Consider the following 21,921-nt stretch of genomic DNA (forward strand, 5'->3'; position numbering starts at 1 on the left):
TTCTTAGGCATGCTGAATTTAATCCAGTAAATCAGAATGAAAGCTGCTGCTGCCTTTTTTTTTTTTTTAAAAACTGCTGCCTCCTTAGTTATACAAGGCAGCCGTTCTTTATCTGCTGCTGGTCTCTAATACCTAACATGCCATATTGGTACCTAACAGAATGTTTTCAGTCCTACAAGCTACATATTCAAATAAGTACTAAAGAACGTCTGGTACCGGTACTTGTGTTAAAATAAAAATTTTGTGTGTTAAAAAATCTTTATTATTAGGTAACAATTACAAATGTTGTCTAGGTTAAATGCGTAGTTGATTAATGCTGAAACACTTATGTAATTCCATTATTCAAGAAACATGATGGGCTCTCAATGTACAGATTAGTATCATTCAGCACAAGCGACAACATCCTGCTGTAGTGTAAGTGACACACGGTAACTGACACATCACTTCGGCGTCCATATAGTTACAATGATATACTTAAATATATGTAACAGCATACAAATTAGTTATGTTAAGCTATGCTATCTAGAATCAATATACAAACTGATGTGTAACGAGAAATGCAGCTTAGTGGACAAAAAAAGAGCCACATACACAAAGCTTTCTACCGTAAGTGTAAACCAAACACATAATTAAACACTTCAAGTATGCGGAAAATGAGCTTTCCATTCCATGGGCGCGAGCTCTTCCAATCTTTTATCTAGGAAATTAACCTTCGACGACAGCTGTTGCATAGTACGATCTATTGTTGCCATGCGATGTGTTCGGAGTTCTGGAACTAACGATTCGACACAGGACACACGCTTCTCTAGACTGTCGAGCTTATTTTTCACTGTCTCAATATACGTAGGAGAGAATGCCACTCGCGGGGAAGCTGGGGTATTTTGATGAATGCGAGCAATATCCAAGTAGTACGGATTTGATGCAGAGTTCCCTTGCAGTAAAGTTGACAATGTTAGTAGCGTGCCATCTTTATTTCTTAGTTTAATCACTTCAAAACCATCTTGTGGGAGCCCTAAGCAGTTTTTTATTTCTGTTTTAATTTCCATAAAATTTGAGTCATGTTTTAAATGTATAGGGATAGGTGGTGAATTGAAGCCATCTGTTCCTTGTGGACATTTGTTATCTTGATCGTAACGCCGTACAATAACCCACGACGTGACGACGTCCATAACCATGACAAATTGTTGACAACAGAATTTACGCAATCTGTGAATTCTGTTGATACAGGTGAAATGTCAGCTAACACCCACACAATGCGGAACACAATCACTGCTGAAATCCACACATTATTGGCATCTCTGATTCGATATGCCAACTGAGTGGCGCCAGTCATCTACCTATTACAACACAATGGCTAGCGCCAGCATCCGCCTAGACCTCAGACTTCCGAAGCCAAAGCGAAATGAATTTACGTATATGGTCCAGGTAATAGTCATTGTGACCAGATAATCAACACAGACAAAGCAAATACATAATAATAATGTTATAAACTGACATACTACATTGCTAGGACATATGACGATAATAGCTTTTAAGTAAGACTATTTGACCAATACAATCAACACCGCCAATGCCGGTCCCAAGCCCGGGGCCTCACCTTGCAAGTGGTGAGGAAGGAGGAAGGGAAAGAGTAACAACCCCGTTAAAAAACCTGGGTACATCTGGCTCCAGATGGTAGTACCTGTAAGGGCCCCTCACCAGGGTAACAGGTGAAGACAGACAACGGTTGGAAAGCGGAAGAGGATTTTACAAGTCCCAACGGTGTAAAAGCAGAAGAACAGTCTTCGTATCTTACTTCCTGTAGCGTCTGTATTTCAGAGGGGCGGCTACAAACAGTGTCTGTCCTCCATGTCAGGAGCGGCCTAAACATATATGCTGGCAGCAGCTCTAAAATGCCTTTGGGAGTGGCGACCCCATCGTAATAATAGCCTATATACGAAATGGTACTTCAAAACCAGCCTCAGAAAAACCAGCCTCCCTGCAGGCGACATGCAGTTCTTGGGGTGCTGGGGGAACTGTGAGAAGTGGGCTACTCGGCACCAACGCAATGATGGTGGGTATCATAAATGAGATGACCCTTATTGTGAAGGAGGAAGAGTTGATAGACTTCATGGAAAAGGAGAAAATAGAACTGATAACTGATGGGACTTAGTGAAGTTAGATGGAAGGGAAGAGGAAGAAGGAAAATGAGGAAAGGCTACACACTCTACTGGAGTGGCAGACAAGAAGCCAATATGTATGTGGAAGCAGTAGAATACACAAGTGATAGGGTGATGAGGATTTGGCTGAGGACAAGGAATGTAGTGAAGGACTTCATCCAAGTATATGCACCACAAACAGGAAATAAAGAAGAGAACATAGAGGATCTTCTAGAGGTATTAAAGAGTATAATTACAGATGTGGAAGCAATAGTAATGGGTGACCTAAATTGGCAGGTAGGCAAAGAAAGGCTAGGGAAGGAGGAGATAATTGGCTCATATGGATATGGGAGGAAAAATGAGGAAGGAGAGAAACTGGTTGATTTCTGTGAAAGAAATGGGCTGATTGTGGGCAACACATGTTTCTGTAAAAAGAATAGCCAAAAGATAATGAGATATGGATGGTGTGATAGACGGATGAAGATAGTCATTGATTACCTTCTGGTGGAAAAGAAAAATCGGACACAGTTGATGGATGTAACTGCACTCCCAAGAGAGGCTTTTGATGGAGACCATCGAGTGGTGGTGGCAAAGATGAGATTTGATGAACTGAAAGACATAAAGGAAGAAAGGGGTAGGAAAATAAACGTGTGGAAACTAAAGGATGGCATGATACAAGAAAAGTGTTACTTAAAGATAAAATCCCTAACACCAAGAATAGCAATGTTGAAGAGGAATGGGGTAAGTTCAAAGAAGCGTTTGTAAGCTCTGCTGAGAAGACCTGTGGCAGAGTGTCTGGTCCGGAATGGTAAAGGAAAAGGAGACACCATGGTGGAGTGAGAGGGTGAAGGAGACACTTAAAGAAAAGAAGAAAGCCTGGCATGAATGGAACAGAGACCGAACAGCTGAAAGTAAAAGGAAATACCAGGATAGTAAAAATAAGTGTAAGAAAATGGTAGCAGAAGAAGAGAGGAAAAGCTGAGAGAAATTCACCTGAGAGTTGGAAAAAAATGTTACTAGTGGTAAGAAGATGATATATGGAATTACAAAGAGTATGAGGAAGGAAAAAAAATACAAAAAGCTAGTGAAAGGGGAAAGCGGAGAGCTATTAATGCAACTGGAGGAAGTAGGCAAAAGATGGAAAGAGTACTTTGATAAATTACTAAATGTGAAGAACGACAATGGAAAGGGAATAGAAGTAAAGCAGGGGGGCAGGGGTTTGGAAGAAGAGGAGGATATAACGATGTTAGAAGTGGAACTAGCTCTGAGAAGAATAAAAACAGGAATAGCATCTGGGATAGATGAAATTACCGTGAAGATGATAAAGGCAGCTGGACCAGTTGGGCTACAGTGGCTATATAGACTCATACGATGCATTTGAATCCAAAAATGTGTACCTGAGGAATGGGGAAAGGGAATAATAATCCCAGTTTTCAAGAAGGGTGACAGGAAAGTATGTGATAATTATCGAGGGATCACATCACACTCATATCCCGAGTAGCAAAAATAGTGGAGAGGATGCTGGAAAGAAGAGTGAGAGAAAAAGTGGAAGGGCATTTACAAGAGGAGCAGTATGGCTTTCTTCATGGTAGATCAACAGTGGACCCCATCTTTATTTTGTAACAGTTGATGGATAGACGTTGGGAGTTCGGGAAAGCATATGACAGTTTTATCAGGGAAAAGGTATGGGCAACCTTGAAGAGAAAGGGAGTTGAAAAGCAAACACTCGAAGTCATCCAGGCAATGAATGAAAATGCTATAGATGCTATAGTTGTGTGCAGACACCAGTTGGAAGAACTGAATGGATTAAGAATGTTACGGGACTAAGACAAGGTAGTGTGATATCACCACTACCATTTATAATGGTGATGGATGAAATAGTCAAAGAGACGAAAGAAACCCATAGAGGAAGGGAGATGAAGCTGTTACTATTTGCAGATGATATTGTGGTGTGGGGAACAAGCAGTAAGGAGGTACAAAAACAAACAGACATCCTAAATGATGAGGTCGAGAAATATGGAATGAAATTTAGTGTGGAGAAAAGCAGGAGTATGGTGGTAACCAGAGGGGATAGAGAGGACAAGGGACAAATTCATATTAAGGGACGGGATATTGAAATAGTGGGACAACTTTAAATATTTGGGAAGTGTATTAATGGGGAATACTCGTTTGGAGACAGAAATTAGCAAAAGAATACAACAGAGTAGTACATTTTACCAGTGTGTGAGAGCTTGGTGTGGGGAAGGTACAAGCTGGTGCTATACAAGACTTACTTCACACTCATACTAATTTACAGCTCAGAGACTTGGACTATGACGAGAAGAGAGGAGAGTAGGATACAATCCAGTGAAATGAAGTTTCTGAGAAGTATGCTAGGGAAGACGAGAAGAGACAGAATGAAAAATGAAGATGTTAGGCAGGAAATTGGAGTGGAGAAGCTGACTGAAAAAATTGAAAAGAATAGATTAAAATTGTTTTGGCATGTGAAGAGGTTGGGAGAGGGAAGAATACCAAGAAAAATGATGGAATTCAAGACTGAGGACAAGAGGCCAAGAGGAAGACCGAGAACAAGACGGATTGATACAATAAAGATGAATTTAAGAAGGAGAAACTGCTATGGAACCAAATTGTGGAAGAAGAATCGTGGAAAGACCGAGTAAAGTACCATTGATACCCCACCCCACCAGATGTTGGGTAGAGGGGAAACGAAGATGATGATGAAGCAAAGTAAATTATAGTATAATGTGACATCAAAATCTACAACTACATCTATACTCTGCAACATCCTTTTGTACCAGTTATTGTGGTTTCTTCCTGTTCCATTCACGTATGGAGCATGGGAAGAATGGTTGTTTGAATGCCTCTATATAACAATCTTATACTTATGGTCTCTATGTGAGCGATACATAGTGAGTTGTAGTATATTTCTAGAGTAATCATTTAAATATCGTGCTTGAAACTTTGTTAACAAATATTCTCAGAATAGTTTATGCCTATCCTCAAGAGTCTTTCAGTTCAGTTGCTTCAGTATCTCTGTGACACACTCCCATGGGTTAAACAGTCCTGTGGCCATTCATGCGGGCCTTGTCTGTATTCGTTCAATATCCGCTGTTAATCCCATCTGGTAAGAGCCCCACACACATGAGCTATATTCCTGAGACACTCATATGAGTGATATGTAAGCAAACTTCTTTGTAGACTGATTGCACTTCCCCATTATTCTACAGTAAACCGAAGTCTAGCAACTGCTTTAGCCACAATTGAACCTATGGGAATATTCCATTTCATATTCCTACAATGTGTTACACCTGGGTATTTGTACGAGTTGGCCGATTCTAACAGTGACTCATTGCTATTATGGTCATAAGATACTATGTTTTTTTTGTTTTGTGTAGTGCACAATTTCACATTTCTGAACATTTAGAGCAAGTTGCCAATCTCTGCATCACGTAAAAATTTTATCAAGATCTGACTGAATATTTATGCAGCTCCTTTCAGATAGTACTTCATTGTAGATAACTGCATCATCTGCGAAAAGCCTGATTTTACTATTAATATTGTCTGCAAGGTCATTAATATACAACTAGAACAGCAAGGGTCCCAACACAGTTCCTGGGGTACACTCAAAGTTACTTCTGCATCTGATGATGACTCTCCATACAGGATAACATGCTGTTTGCTCCCTACCAAAAAGTTCTCACTCCAGTCACAAATTTCACTTGATACCCCATATGATCATACGTTTGACAGTTAGCGTATGTGTGGTACTGAGTCAAATGCTTTTCGGAAATCAAAATACTGCATCTATCTGGTTGCCTTGATCCAAAGCATCCAGCATGTTATGTGAGAAAAGTGCAAGCTGGGTTTCACAGGTGTTTCCAAAATACATGATGGTTGGCATTTCAGCCTTTGCTTTGGTGTCACTAACAGTCTTTAGATATGACGAGAATTTCTTTGTGTTTTGTGAAAGATCACTTGACAGTATTCTGCTACGGTAGTCATTGAAGACATCATGCATTCCTCTCTTGACAGCCAAATGCATTTCATTCAGCATCTCTCTGTCCATAGCACTAAGCTTTGTTTTACACCTATTATGTAGTAAATTCTGTTTCCTTAGAAGTATCTTTACAGTGACAGTATACCATGGAGGTTCCCTCCCATTATGAAGTGTTCTACTGGGTACATAGCTATTTAGTGCATGGTCAACTATTCTTTTAAACTTGAGCCAGAGCTCCTCTACATGCTTCTGCCCTGTGCTGAATGTTTCAAGGCCCTCATTGAGATATGAAACTACTGATTTTTTATCTAGTTTACTATACATTTATAGGTTTTTGCTTGTTTCAGTTCTCCCTTACACTTTGGTAATCATTGTTGCCACAACTGTGTCATAGTCACTGATACCAGTTTTGACATAGATATCCTCAAAGAATTTAGGTCTATTTGTTGCCATTTGATCCAATATATTTCCACCATGAGTGGGGTTCCCAACTATCTGTCCTAGGTAGTTTTCCAGGAATGCATTTAGTAAAGCTTCACAGGATGTCGTATAACGCCCACCACTAACAAAACTGCGATTTTCCCAACTGATTGTTGGATGATTAAATTCTCCACTGATGATTACAGTATGATTGGTCAACTTACATACACGTGGAAGGAGGTTTTCTCCAAAGTTTTTGGTTGCATCAAGAGATGAGTCTGGTGGACAATAGATGAATCCAGTTATCATTTTATGGCCATCGCTGATACTGAGTCTTGCCCAAACAATCTCACATGCAGCTTCAAATCTTGGTGAATTTGAGTTTCTTGTCTACTGTGACAAATACAGCACTCCCATTTCCCTATTCTTTCGATAGACATTTACATTTTCCCTAAAAATCTCACTGCTGTCAATTTCATTTTCAACCAGCATTGTGTACCTAGTATTATGTGAGGCACGCTGCTTTTCTCAAACGCTTCAAACTCTGGCACTTTGCTGCAAATGCTTCGCCAGTTTATAATTAGGATTTTAATACTATCACCTGTTGCAGGCATTCCTTTCAATCTTATACTGATACTTCTGGGTTCCCTACAGTTATCGTTGTCTAGATTGGATGGAGAGTCGCCTAATCTAAAAAATTGATTTTTCATATTGTTTACACCATATGCATTATTTGGCGTTTCCAGTAGTTCAACTCCACATGGTTTACAAGGTTGATTTCGTGAGCTGCCTTGTGTGAACTTCCGTGATAGTTAATGATACTAATGCCGTCATCTATCTTAGCGTTTTCGCTGTTAGTATAGCTTGTTCCACTTACAGACTGTTGATATTTCGCTGCAGATGCAACTTCCAAAAGTCTGGTGTATTACCTATCTTCACAAGCACCACAACATAACTTAATTCATTCTTTTGAGCTATTTACTAAGCTTACTTCACTATAGGTAAGGTCAACACAGTCACTGTGAAAGAAATTCCTGCACCATTGTTCACAAATCACACTAATTTCCGTATGTTTTAGTAGTTTGTTGCCCACATCACATAACATGCCGCCTTCACTTGCTGCGATCTTGAAGTTAGTGCAATGGATGTTGAAAGATCCATCAGTTATCTTAGATAGCAATAGGTCATCACTGGTGCACATACTAATTCAGACCAATATTGAATTCCTGGTAATACTTGGAAAAACAGCTATCTCGGCTACAATGTTACGTGAGTTAATATGGGCAGTGTCTGCACACAGTGTCATCATTTCCTCATTGCAGCCCAGACAGCTGTTTTTGTAAGTAGTATCAGGAACTCAATACCGGTCCACTTGAGTGATGACCTATAATTATCTAAGATTACTGATGGATCTTTCAACATCTCATTGCATTTGATAATGCCAGGAGATGTACCTTATAGAATGCTAGGAGATCATATTTGTTTACTGGCTTAATATAATCCAGGCCAATTAAACTGAAGATGCGATTGAGAAACAGGTTGTGATTCCTCAATAAGTGAGGATTAACAGTTTTCACCCTTCAGGAACAAACAAAAATATTCCACATTTTTGCAATGAAATCCCTTACAGTGCATCTTATTCCATGGAATTTTGGGTTTCCTGTAACTTTCATCGAAAAAAATTGAGCATGATGATCAGTAAAACCATCGTTTACAGCTTGAGTGTCGTAGGCATATTTGCATGTATTTCTCAACGTATGGTTGCTGTTTTTTCGAGCTGAAACAGCTATAGTTGAGCTTATGTTGAATAACTGTGAGATATGGCAGCCAACTGTGCATGCCATTTTCATCCAAATTAGAGCATGTTTTTGTAACTGAGAGACAATAGGGTAAATTGGTATGAGAACGTTTATTGAGGAGATGGAATCACGGTAAGTGGTGAGAGTGCAGTGCTCTATGAAATTGTCCTTTCTCACTCTGAGCATGATTGAAAGATATGTACATGGTTGTGTATGAGGAAATGGAAGTAGGTGAGCAGCAAGTAATAGCTAACAGATACTGATTTTGGCTAGTGTTACAGTTTGGGATAGAAGTATCATTGGCAGAAAGACATGAGGAAGATTTAGTGTGATATTAAATAAGAACTTTAAAGGATTCCAAGACCATAGATTCGTGGTCAGTAAGGAATTACCAGGATATCCATATTTGTTATTGGTATCGTTAAGTCAAGGTGAACACACCATCTGACATGAGAGCAATAACCATACAGGAATGTAGGGTTGATGAATCTTTCATGAAAGGTGTTTTGTACTTTGCTCCACTAAGTAGCGTGCTAAATATAAGAGCAGCAGAATTTATAAAATACTCGTTCTCAGATATGTGATTTCCGAGCTTTATGCGTATGCAGTGCGGTGTGATTTTCCAACCAGTATGAATTGGAGGAGGAACAACACATGCAGTACTTTGAAGAATAAAAAAATTAAAGGCAGTATTTATGAGCTGAAAGGAACTCCGATCAGTCATGATTGTCAGCCTAGGTCCGAACAGATAGAATGCAAATACCTGGAGCAGAGACAGGGACTCAGTGACACAAGAAGTGTTGGAAAGAGCGGGAACTACTAGGACGGTAAAGAAGAGAGGAAGAATCATAGAGCAGGAGAAGATGAAGGAAGTTGGAACAAAACATGTACCACAGACCACAGGAATCTGCAGGTACATGGGGAGACAGTAAATGGTAGAGGAGAAAAGAAGCAAAGAGACAGTAATAAGGAATGCCAAGGAGAAGAAAAGGAACAGCAAATCAAATGAAGATGGAGTGTGGATCAACCCAGTAAAATCCAGAGCAGCTGCGCCAAATAAACGTAGTGGGTAAGGAGACAATGAATTCAAGTTAACCGACGTTTTAAGAGCAATGAGGACAGAGAATAAAGACATGGAGGAGAAGGTAGAACAGGGACTTATAGATATAAGGAAGGGGATAACGGACACGGAGGAAAGTTTATGGAACGAGATACAGAAGATGAAAGAAGAAACCATGGAAATGGAAATTTGGTAGTACAAATGAATAGGATAGCACAGAAAACACAGCTGCTGTCTGGCAGCTAAAAGGAAGGTGCTGGTGGCGATAGAAGAGTATAGAAGAGGAGAAGCATTAAATCATGACGCTATATCAGGAAAAAATCGAAAATTGGGAAAGCCAGTAGGAAGCACAGGAAAGTTTGCGAGTCAAGATGGTGGTGCCTAGAGATCAATTAGAGAGTAGTATAGATGGAGGACTAGATGGAGGCATGTATCAAACATGGGACAAGAAGGTCAAGATGACAAGAGACACCATGAGATAATTGCATGACAGGGCATGGCACCACAAACACAATGGATGAAAGAGAGTGGAAAATATGAAAGAACGTTAAATAAAGAAGATGTGTGATAAGGGGAACCGTACAAACAACATGAATTTAACAGATTATGGAACTAACCATGACTGTACAGGTATGCTTATCATGGAACTAATCAATTCTTAACTGGGGATATCAGCATTAAGCAAATGATGAATGTTGTCGCCATCAGCAGCACAGTGTGCAGAATTTAATTAATAATTAAGACCATTAATTCAATGAAAGATATTTTGAGATTTCAGAACTGGGCAAAATTCACAATTCAGTTCATCTTAGAATGTGCATAACTCAGTTTAAATAGATATTTTATCTCAAGAATCTTGGACTGAATGTGTTCATTTTTAAGTTATTATATCCTCTAATTAGTTACTCCATCACTGTAATCATTGACAAAAATGTTTATGAACATGTATTAGATAATAGGAGACTCTGTGTACTTTGACTAGTTGTAAAGGATTTTGCAGGTTCATGTGGCGAAGTGGGGTGTGGGTGCTGGCTTCTTTGTGCATGCTGACAGCACGACACAACTGAAGGGAAATGCAACAGAAGGCAGTGGTGTCACAGCATACAACAGACAAGCTGAGGGTGTGGCTGGTGTCACATGTCGCAGCCAACATCAACCAGTTCCAGCTGTCACACGTCCTCCAGCAGGACGCTGAACTGAAGGGGATAGAACAAAGCACAGTGGAACGGCCTATTGAGATGTGCTGGTGACCATCAGGTGACTGATGTGGCTGTCGAGGTAAGTACTGTTCTACTATGGAAGAGCATTTTATCAAAGGGATTCCTGCAACCTGAGGTTTGCTGGTACATTGTCGCACGTAACTGTTCTGTTCTGCAGTTGTCAGTCTTAACAGAATGAGTCAGCTACAACCTGACCACTTAAATATCCTCTTATCTTGGTGAAATTCAGTATCTCAAGCCAATTTGCTTCACCAGACCTTTCTGTTCTAGCCAACCTCCTCAATATAACCCCTATTCTATCACAGGGAACTTCCTAACTGCTATCAGTCACAGATACCAGTACAGATCAGCTTCCTCTATTTTCATAGAAACATAGTCTTTGGCTAGTGGGTTGTCAGCCAACTAGCCCATAAATTGCCTTTTGCGCTCAATCAAGCATAATCATCACTGTCATGTGACATCAGAGATCAGTACCAGTTGCATCAGCTCACACTGATGACTGCTGTTCTGGGTTACAAACTTTTGGTCCCAAAACAACGATTTGAGAGAAGGTTACCCACGATCAGTCGAGCATGGAGATATCACAGTGCAATAATCGCCCTTCTCTGAAATGTAAAGGATGAAAAGGAGGCCCACCTCCTGTCCTCTACATTGCCTGTTCCAGAATAGTAAACTGCCCTTCCTGCAAAGGTCGACTAGACGGCTGCCACTATTCTGCATACCGTTCCTGAGTCAGTATTAAGTAATGCACCTCCCCCCCCCCCCCCCCGTGACTATACCTATGTGTCAGTGAACCAGTACATGTGTGACATTTAACGCATGTTTCTTTTGCTATAAAGGCAGAGCAGGCTCATTTTTATTTGAATGTATGTAAAAATATTTCTTTGCTTCTTGTCCTGATGTATTGTGTATTCCACATCACATATACATGTTTTGCCTTATGTAAATTGAAGATGGATGGGGGAGAAAGCAAAGGAAAGGGAAGAATTATTGATGACAGTGGCATCAGAACTTTTTGCGGAATCAGTAGCGACAAGTGAAAATGTGTACTAGACCAGGATTCGAACCCAGAGTCTCCTGCGTACTTGGCAGTTGCATTAACCAATGTGTAACCCAGACACAGTGTTTATTGCAATTGTGCAGGTACCTTGGTATGCCTCTTGTCCAACTCACATTCTCACCTAGTGCAGCCTATCTGGAGTCCCTCTTCATGTCCTCCATGCTTGCTACTTTGAGATTCCCAGATAATGTCGAACATAATTGTGCACCCACACATTCATTGAATGTCAAGACGAATCAATTACAGAAATGTGTGGTGTCTGTTCTTTTGGACATGTCCAAGAAAACAGACACCATGCAGAAACCGCAGCCGTGATACATACTATGTAAACTGAAGGTGGAGTGGGGGAGAAATGAAAGGAAAAGAAAGGAAGGAATTACTGATGTAAGCTGCATTGGGATTTTTGCGGAATTAGCAGCACTGCATGAAAATATGTGCCAAACAATGATCAAACCCATGGTCTCCTGCTTATTAGGCAGTTGCATTAGCCACTGTGCCACCCAGACACAGTGTTTATCACAATTACACAGAACACCTGTCCATCAACCCAAATTCTCAACTTGCGCCACCTATCCTCTGTGCCCATCCATATCCTCCATCCTTGCTGCCTTGCGATTCCCACATGAGGCCAAAGATAATTGTGCATCAGCACTGAAGGTGGTAGATTCATTGTCCATCGATGTGAATCAGTTACATATCCAAAAGAACAGACACCACACATTCATGTAACTGATTCACTTCGATGAGCAATGAATCCACCACCTTCAGTGCAGATGGACAATTGTATTCAACCTCATGTGGGGATCTCAAAATAATGAGTGTGGATGACATGGACACGGACAGCGGATAGGTGGTGCTAGGTGAGAAGGTGGGCAGGCTGGGGGGCATACTGAGGTAGCCTGCATAGTTGTGACAAACCTTGCATCCGGGTGGGGCAGTGGTTAACACAACTTCCTAGTAAGCAGGAGAGTCCAGGTTTAAATTCCTGTCCAGCACACATTTTCACTTGTCAAAGCTCGTTCCATAAAAAGTCTCGATGCAGCTGACATCAGTAATGCCTTCCCTTTCCATTCTCTTCTTCCCCTGCCTCATTCAATTTACTTAATATGTATCACAGCTGTGGATTCCATTTGATGTCTGTTCTTTCAGACATGCCTGGAAGAACAGACGTCACATATTCGTGTAACATATTTTGTCAGTGTCCTGTATTTATTGTTCCAAATTTCACATATTTTTGATGGTAAGGACAGCACCAAAACATAACCTTGATTATGCCTACGTTGTTGTTTTGACAGCCACCAACACTCATCATGTTGCCATGGACCATTTAGCTGTTAAGTCAGTTGCGTATACACATAGCCCCATACAGGGCCACCTGCATTGCCACCCGCACTGCCCCCGCCAGTCAGCCTGCACGCTATTCGTTCGCTTCTTTCGTCAGTCGACTCGACTGAAACGACTTATCGAGCAGCTGTACTTTCCTACGTAGGACGCACGTCCGCGTCATCGTATTTTATACGTTTCTGTCTGGCACATAGATAGCTAACACATACCTACGAGAAAATTTGTGGCCATTCTAGTGATCTCAATACGTTATTCTGTCTGGCATGTATTCAAGAAAAGTGGCGAATATTCTACTGTTTTCTTGTACAGATAACCTTCGATGCGTAGCGTTATAAATATGGACTATTCGCGGAATAGGAATCTAGTTTACATTTAGAAGCAGAAATATTAATACTGAAGAATGAATAAGTAAAAATTCCTCGTTGTAGCAAGTGCAAATGTGAAGATTAGTCAAGAGTGAAAGTGATCAGTTGATTGTGAAGTATTAATAACAGTAATTCACAGTAATTTCTAAGTAAAACTATTGTTATGAGACTCGTAACAATATTTTTACTAATAACGTAAGAATAGTTTCCCACACCTAACCATCATTAGATATGGAAAACTATTGATGCATATCTCTCCTGTAATAGTGACTTTCGAGAAGATTCCTAAGAACTCATTGTTACTATATAGGCCCTCCATCGAGTGCTCTAGAAAGGAATGCAGTCGACAATAAAAGTTCCACACACATAAATTGCCAGATGTCGTCATGATTGGAAACTCGCCCTTATATTATACGTTGTAAGGTACATATTGGCTTATCGTTTTCACAGTAGGTATTTGTTCACACTCCATAAAAGACTGGAAGCGAACATTCTGGCAGCGAATTTTCTCGAAACAACCTGGCTACACATATGAGGGAATCAGAGACGCTGCCAGGTAGTCAGTTTGGACGCTACAATTGTCGCAATAACTTGGAAATGATAAAAAGTGAACAACTGCGATTATTGGCTATTACTACAGACTTCAGTCAGTGTTGTGCTTAGTGATATTAGAAATACACAGAGTGTATTTTTCAGTGCAAATAAAGTGTTTATTCAAGAATAATTGGCATCTAATTTACCTACACCGTAAGAATATGATAAAATGGATCGTTATATAATAAGAAAAAGAAAAGTAGAAACATCTGAAGATTCTGGTCACTATTCAGCCGCAAAAGCACCACCAGATGTACAGGCAGAGCCCAGCACTTCATCAATATATCCATGACAATGTTCATTGACTGATTCCTATAATCCCACAGATATTGGCAATTATTTGGATATATTAGCATCAGGAAATCACAGCTCCAAGGAAACCTGAAAAAAGGTTGTATCTTTCCTACTTCTGAGCTTAACAAGAGCAGACGGGTTGATCACAGACAAGTGCACAATAATCATTTTGAATGGTATCCATGGCTGGTCTTCTCACAACTTAAAAAGGGACTTCTTTGCACTAACTGCCCAATTTTTGTGAATAATAAAATAGTTGGAGGAAAGAAATTCTTTAACACCAAGAAACTTGTGACTGAACCACTAACAAAGTTTACCAAACTTACTGGTAAAGATGGTCACCTTGAGACTCACTCTCAGCTCAAGTACCACGTTGAAGCACCAACAGATGCAAAATTATTTTTGGCAATACGAGCCAACCGCGAACTTTAGGTCATAAATCAATTGTCAAGAGAGATAATCGAAAGCATCAGGGAAAACAGAGACCGTCTTGTACCTATAATAAAAACAATCATATTTTATTGAAAGCAAAATATTCCTCTGCAATGGCATAGAGATGATGGGAGTCTATTAGAAAACTAAAATGAAACTTTAGAGCTCTCCTAAGATTTAGAATTAACGCTGGAGACTTGTAACTAAAACAGCACTTTGAGACCACTAAAGCGAACGCCACTTACATAAGTAAAACAACGTGTAACGAACTTATTTCATGCTGTGAAACAGTGATGTTATTGAGAATACTGGAGGAAATCAAAGATTCTCGTTATAACAGCATAATCTTCGACGAGACTACGGAGATAGCGCACATAGCCCAACTGAGTTAAGCTGCAGGATATGTTGATGGTGACCGTGAATTACTGGTACACACGAGAGTTTTGGGTTCCACTGACATCCATAAAGACAATGATTGTAGTGGAAACATTGACGATGAACCTCAAGAGAGACAAGATGAAGAGCTTAGTATTACTGGTGAAGTATTAGGTACTACGATTCTAAGAAGGATGGAAAGCCTTTCCCTGTCATTGGAGAACTGTGTGGGTATAGGCTGTGATGGTTGCTCAATTAATATGTCAGAATTGAAAGGAGCTGTGGCTACAATAAAAAAGAAAGCTATCAATGCACAAGTAGCACTGTGTCGAAGTCATCAGCTCAACCTCTCTGTCTCTTGCAGTTACAAAGTTACAAGTGTGAGAAATTAACTTGATACTATTGTAGAAGTAGTATCTTTCTTTACAGCATCTAGCAAGCGGTTTGTAACGTTGAAGAGTCACCTAAAACACTCAGTGTAGTCACATTGTCAAACGAGATCGGTTTCAGTGATGTGATGCTGTTATTCAATTCGCAGTTGATCTCAGAACAGTTTGCAAAGTTCTTAAAGAAATTCAGTGTTGAAGGGATAGCACAATAGCTGCCAAAGCCAATATTCTTCTTTGAGCTCTCTCTTTAGTACCCCCTCCTTGAGGTTTTTCTGTATCTGCCACTGTGTTAAGTATACATAACACATAGGGTGCACCACAGAACTATTTAAGTAATCCAGAAACATGGGTAGTCATAAGAAATAGAATATATTCATAGTGTTCAAAGTTCAACAAGCCTAAAATGATGTTTTTCACCTTTGGACTTCTTTGTTTAGTTTTTGGTCAATGTCATGTTAGATTCAATCATACCTAAGGGTGCAAATGAATAAACTTTCATTATAGATGTTCTAAATGTCAGTACAAAACTTGAACTTTACACACTACACATTTCTGAGAAACAAATCTCAACGTCCATCAGTCAGATGATCTTGTCAAATGCGTGGCAAGGAGCCAATGTAAATCTCAGGCAGAGTAAGTTTTCACGATTTGCTGTTGAAAGTAATATTAACCCCGACCTGCGAGTTGCGATTGCTTTGCATTTGTTTGCTGGGTCATAAATCATTATTAAGGTGGCATAATATCAAAGGAAGCGCCTTCTACACACAGTCCAACAGTAAATATGAGGTTAGGGTGGTCTCCTTGGATTTGAATCTGATGAGATAAGTATTGTACTAATAATCAGTCAACACACTAAGGTAGTAAGGTCTCTTGAGGTTTGATAATCTTCATGGAAGTCAGAGGTTGAACAAATTAGTCGAGGTATTGGCTACAAAATTTTGCTTCTGTTTGCCCGTCTACCTAGCGGTAGAGGGGTAACAGGGGTATCAGTGCACATTGTGGGTTGCCTACATCAGGGACGAAGACACATTCAGGGGCAAACCTATTGTTCTCTTTTGACTGACAGGTCCTAAACCTACTGTACCAAGCGAGGTGGCGCAGTGGTTAGACACTGGACTCGCATTCGGGAGGACGACGGTTCAATCCCGCGTCCGGCCATCCTGATTTAGGTTTTCCGTGATTTCCCTAAATCACTCCAGGCAAATGCCGGGATGGTTCCTCTGAAAGGGCATGGCCGACTTCCTTCCCCATCCTTCCCTAATCCGATGAGACCGCTGACCATGCTGTCTGGTCTCCTTCCCCAAACCAACCAACCAACCAACCAACCTACTGTTCTGCTAAGAGGATTATGATTCCCTGGGTATTATCTGTCCTTTTGTTACATTACGTGGTTTTCCAAGAAACCCCCACTCCTCTCCCACTTGCCCCCTGCCTATCCTCCTCTCCACCCCTCTGGGATCTCCCCTCACCAATACAAGCACACTTTTGATATCAATTCGACTGACTAGTTAATTAAATTGATCAATTAATTAACCCCTCCCCCCAGGAAACCCCCGGTTAATTGGTGATTTAGCAAGAAACCGATTGCAGACTATGAAATATTGTTTATTTAAACAGTTGATGGGATACAAGGCATGTTTGGAAAATTATTAAACTAATGAGTGGGAAAAAATTAGAAGATGAAAAATTATTGACTGAAATAGAAAACTTGCAGGTATACTATGGGCACGCAATTAGGAAAAATAAGGAAAATCTGGAGGCAATGAAGAGAGATGTTTGGGCCATATTCTTCGATAAGTCCTCTACTGATGATAAGCTATGTCATGGATTGTGTCCATCAGGAGAAAATTCATGGTGCAAATACAATAGGGCTCAGGCAACTGGAGTATCTTATTCTCACCAGCATTCGCTTCCTGCTGCTATTATTATAGCATTTAAACCTATTTTCAGAGACTTGGCTCATCCTGACCTTCTAAGGAAATATCTGCATGGGCAGACACAGAACCCAAATGAATGTTTCAGCAGCATAATTTGGAACCACCTTCTTAAAACTGTATTTGTAGGCATGCATACAATGAAACTAGGAGTTCATGATGCTGTTATTACATTCAATTCTGGTAATAGTGGAAAGTGTTGGGTACTGAAAAGGCTTGGAATTAAACCTGGTGAAAATATGATCACTGGGTTGCAGCATTGCCATAGAATGAGGATAGCCGATGCAGACAGGTCTGCATCTAATATGGCCAAGAAAACAAGACAAACATCCAGGAAGATGAAAAAGAAGCTGGAAGACCTACTAGAGGCCACAGAAGGGCCATCATTTGCAGCAGGACAGTTTTAATTAACTGTAAGTAACAAATATCAAAAGTTTTTTCTTTAAAGTCAATTTTCTGCAAACTAAAATGTTCAGTACATATGCCCCATTACATCAGAAACTATCATAAATAAATGAATTAAATTTTCAGAGACTCTGTATAACATAAATAGCCACCTCTGGTACTACATTCATTAATATTCCCTCATTACGAAATTCACAAAAAATATTTTCTGTGGAAAAAAAACTTAATATTTTTTGTTAATAAAATTAAAAAAAGTTTTTCTTGAAAACTATAAAATGGATAAAGTAGATTTTAGTACAGTTGACTCTATTAGCGTCATGTAACGTACAGTATAAATATTAAGGTCTTTCTTCAAATAGTTTTTTTCAGAAATGGGTCAAATATTTGCCTAAATGAACATGGGTTAGATAGGCAGGGTGTGGTCCCCTTAAAAGAGCTTGTAACTTAATCCAATCTGATTCCGCCAAAAACTGACAAAGGAAATCAGCGCGCTGTGACCGAGCTGTTGGCCGAAGTTATCGGTTAACCTGTGGCGACAGCATCTGGCAATTGTTGTCTGTCCAATTGCGTTAATTCGAGGAAAGGTATCGTGACCGATTACAACCGTTTTCAAACTATTTCTACTCTGCAGGAGCAACTTTGTGATCGTTGTGATCGTCATGAAACCTTTGCATTACTCTAACGCATATTTCGCCTGTTTCGCTGTTTGCTCATATGTGGCGTCAGTTGACACATGCACTTTCTTTGCTGAAACGTTCTGATTTATATAATGAAACATTATATCTGGTAGATAATTTCTTTTTCATGCTTAGCACAACTCATTTCGTCAATTTATTCTCATTGTCAAGAACAAATATTTACATAAGTATCTTGTGTGATGTTTGTGTGTATTGTTTTGGCTCTATTGCATTGCAATGTTTTTTTTGTTTTTTTTTTTTTTGAGGTTATAAGCACTGTGCAGCATACAGCAAACACAGTGTGAATTTTCACAAAGAGTGTGAGTGATGGGTTGGGTGTTTTGGTTCTCTGTAAAATGGAGAAGCACAGTACCATATAGCTTCAAAAAGACGACTACAATGGAACAGAGACAGAACTAAATACAAATCTAAACATTTGCTCATGACAATGAGAGATTCTTGAAACATGTCGTGCTAAGCTTGAAAAGATACGACACTGGGGCAGTGTTTGATTATTCAAATAATGAATGACACAGTTGCAGGCTTTCCAAAAACATCGATTGTGGTGGAGTTTGAGTCAAACATTTCTGCTTCTCATTTGTGATTGGCATTTGTTGGAGTAGCAGTAATGCAAAATATTAACTGAACAAGTTTTGAATCATTCCTGGCACTTAATACTGTCTTCATTAACATCTTTTTTTTTACATATTTTCATTGTATGCATATAATGACATGAATATTTTTGCTCATTGGTACTAATTATCTGCTATGTATTGTCAATGTTAGAAAACTATATTTTAGTAAATGCCCAAACCTTACAAATGTTTGAAACCATCTAGTTTCAACAAAAATTATCACTTGTGAAATTGGCACGGAGTGGCTACAATGTGTCCAGAGGTTATGAATCTTAAATGCAGCTTAATTTCAACAATAAAAGTGTAATAGTATATCATGCATATTTCTATTTACACTGCCTTCCCTTTAAAGTGAGCCAAGTTAACATGGATGTAGCGACCTCAGCGATCTACCTATTGGTCATGGACAATGAAATATAATTAGTGTTTGATATATTTTAGATCACTTTACTTTGCTCTAGCTGTTTGGTGCACACTTCTCCTACTGTGACATGCTTGTAAAGGTGTTAAATTGTGGTGAAATAATCTTGGGTTTTTCAAAATATGGTTTGATTCAGTCAGAGTAGGTGTCTGCTTACCTTAGAAGCTAAAACTTTTACAGCAGTGACCCTATAAAGCGTATGCAAAAGTATTCGGAATTGCTACATCAATAGCTAACATGAACGCTGGCAGCAACAAGCAAGAGCAAACACAGTAGAGCACGCCAACCATACAAGAGTCCAGGGCAATTCCCATCATTCAGTGAGCACTTTGGGCTACGTCCAACATTTACCCAAGGTAGGATTCTCAGACACTTTAAAATTTCGCCAGTCTGAATGACAAGACCGAAATTATGATTCGTGCAACAGAGAGAATCTTCAAATAACGTAGTGTTAGGGATAATGTGGATCTATTTCATTGTGTTGAGACCCACTTAAATGAAATGCACGAAGTTCAAGCAGAACTGTGTTGCAAACTCAGTGTTACTTTTGATTAAAAGATACAGTTCCAAAGATTACTTGGAGGAAACAAATAGGAGACAAATCTCCCAAATAGCTACTGAAGGAGTTTAAGTAGATGATGGGGACAGATTTGTTACCGGGAAATTCCAGCCACATGTAGTGGTTCAAACGACTTCCGGCTAACATTCGGACGATTTCAGCAGCTAACACAGAGATGCCTCTCTATGTTCTGGAAGCGGAAGTCACAGCAAACAGTTTGCTATACAACGATCTCTACGATAGGAGGCTTCTGTCATTATCAGAGATAGATTCAACGGAAATCAACCTTCCTTTTGACTATTCAGCACCTGCGAGAGATGTCACCCTCTAGTGAGCATATGCGAATTAACCGGAGTTTAGAACTGCTTTTTATATCTGAGCACAAATAATGTGTCGGCAAAGTCTCTTGGTTCCACCCGTTCTAGCGCCAGATGATTGTCACGGTACACCTGTACCAATCGCTGCGAATCATCGTCTATCACGGTACACCTGTACCAATCGCTGCGAATCATCGTCTAATACTCTACTAACCAACAGGCAGGGCCTGCAGGTTTTGCAGAATCCGTCGGAACTATCTGTGACCCGTCACTAAAATCCGCTAATGTGTGGGTAGCTGATGCGACGTGACGATGCTGTGACTTTATGGAACGTACCATTACGGCCGATTTAAATGGGCATTTATTCGAGCGAACCCAGGGGTCGTTGTTCCTCCACTTCTGATTCTGTCGTTGAGGGTGGGGGCTACGCCTATGGAAGCCAGTTTGTACTTCCGGTTGCCGTTCAGAGATGTGCTACATCAGTTCGCAGTTGTCTGCCTCTTTCTCATTTTGCTGGTAGCCATATTAGTAAGTGCGTCGTGGCGTTGAGACTGTAGAAGTTTTCTCGGAGATGGATAATTGTTTTGCACATAACGGCCGTTTTCAAACTTAGAGGTAACTAATAAGTTTTTTGTGCTTACTGTGGTGATACATGACGTATGATTTCTGATTTAATGTATATTAATATTCGTTCTTTTCGTAAAGAGTTCGTTATGTGCTTTTTTCCTTTGTTGTTTTTCGCTGTCCATATTGTTTAATTTTGATGAAGTTATGTAACAACTATTGCTATTCTGTATTCTGTGTATCATTTTGATTTGGAATTGTTTTCCAATCGGCTCCCAAGCATTTTCTTCTATTTATGGGCACCGGATTGTAATGCAGTGTTTAGATACTTGTACTGTAATTTTTTTGTCGTTGTGGAAGGGGGTGAGGTGGGTTTAGACATGCTAGATATTTTTTGCCGACTCAGGGTATCGATGTTTAGCTGCCAGAATTTTATTCATTTTGTGTAATGTGGAGAACAACCGGTTGCGTGAATACGCTCTCCTTTAACGTGTTTTTGTAAAGCAACACATCGTTAGTAATTAATCGTGTGTGTTTTGCTTAGGGGATGGTGTTTAAAGGCTACGCAGTTGAAATTGAAAGCCAGCATTTTAGTGTTCCTGGTTATATTAACATATGTGGAAGTTCGAGGTGTAAGGAAATTTGGGGTGTATATAAGCTTCTGCTCGGAATTACCCGATGGAGCATCGTGTTCATAGTGGAAAATTATCTAGGATTGGTGTTATTTGAAATCTGATGTATCTGCACGTAACAAATCTTACTGGACAAAATTTTACAAGATTAACCTTCCTGCCACAAGGTGGGATATCAGGCTTTGTTGTATATGACAGTTAAACTGTTTTTCCCTTTATAAATCAGGTACTTTTGATTTAGGAGGAGGAGATTTTCAGACAGTTGTACTTTTTGTATCGCCAATAAATCT

At 39.8% G+C, this 21,921-nt stretch overlaps 3 protein-coding genes across 3 annotated transcripts in view; 2 read left to right on the forward strand and 1 right to left on the reverse strand.

The window, feature by feature from the left end:
* Nucleotides 1-247: 247 nt before the first annotated feature.
* LOC126177156 (uncharacterized) lies at nt 248-1,295 on the reverse strand. Its single transcript, XM_049924432.1, has one exon. It carries the CDS (start codon nt 1,173-1,175, stop codon nt 639-641), a length of 537 nt encoding a protein of 178 aa, XP_049780389.1. The 5' UTR covers nt 1,176-1,295; the 3' UTR covers nt 248-638.
* Nucleotides 1,296-2,234: 939 nt separating this feature from the next.
* Nucleotides 2,235-3,965, forward strand: LOC126176638 (uncharacterized). The gene is made up of 2 exons (XM_049923796.1): nt 2,235-2,879; nt 3,765-3,965. Exons 1-2 carry the CDS (start codon nt 2,235-2,237, stop codon nt 3,963-3,965), a joined length of 846 nt encoding a protein of 281 aa, XP_049779753.1.
* A 16,969-nt stretch (nt 3,966-20,934) lies between these two features.
* LOC126175971 (splicing factor 3B subunit 3) overlaps nt 20,935-21,921 on the forward strand; it is a 51,813-nt gene continuing 50,826 nt past the window's right edge. The window contains exon 1 of the mRNA XM_049923068.1: nt 20,935-21,050. The gene's annotated coding sequence lies outside the window, so the exon portion shown is untranslated. The remainder of the gene's footprint in view (nt 21,051-21,921) is intronic.

This window comes from Schistocerca cancellata, chromosome 3, assembly GCF_023864275.1.
Source record: "Schistocerca cancellata isolate TAMUIC-IGC-003103 chromosome 3, iqSchCanc2.1, whole genome shotgun sequence".
NCBI lineage: Eukaryota > Metazoa > Arthropoda > Insecta > Orthoptera > Acrididae > Schistocerca > Schistocerca cancellata.

Excerpts from the sequence above, each read along its gene's own strand:
- LOC126176638 (XM_049923796.1), top strand. The coding sequence starts at position 2,235 with ATGTATGTGGAAGCAGTAGAATACACAAGTGATAGGGTGATGAGGATT. Across the intron at positions 2,880-3,764 it reads CAATGTTGAAGAGGAATGGG|TTGATGGATAGACGTTGGGA; the intron begins GTAAGTTCAAAG and ends ATTTTGTAACAG.
- LOC126177156 (XM_049924432.1), bottom strand. The coding sequence starts at position 1,175 with ATGGTTATGGACGTCGTCACGTCGTGGGTTATTGTACGGCGTTACGAT.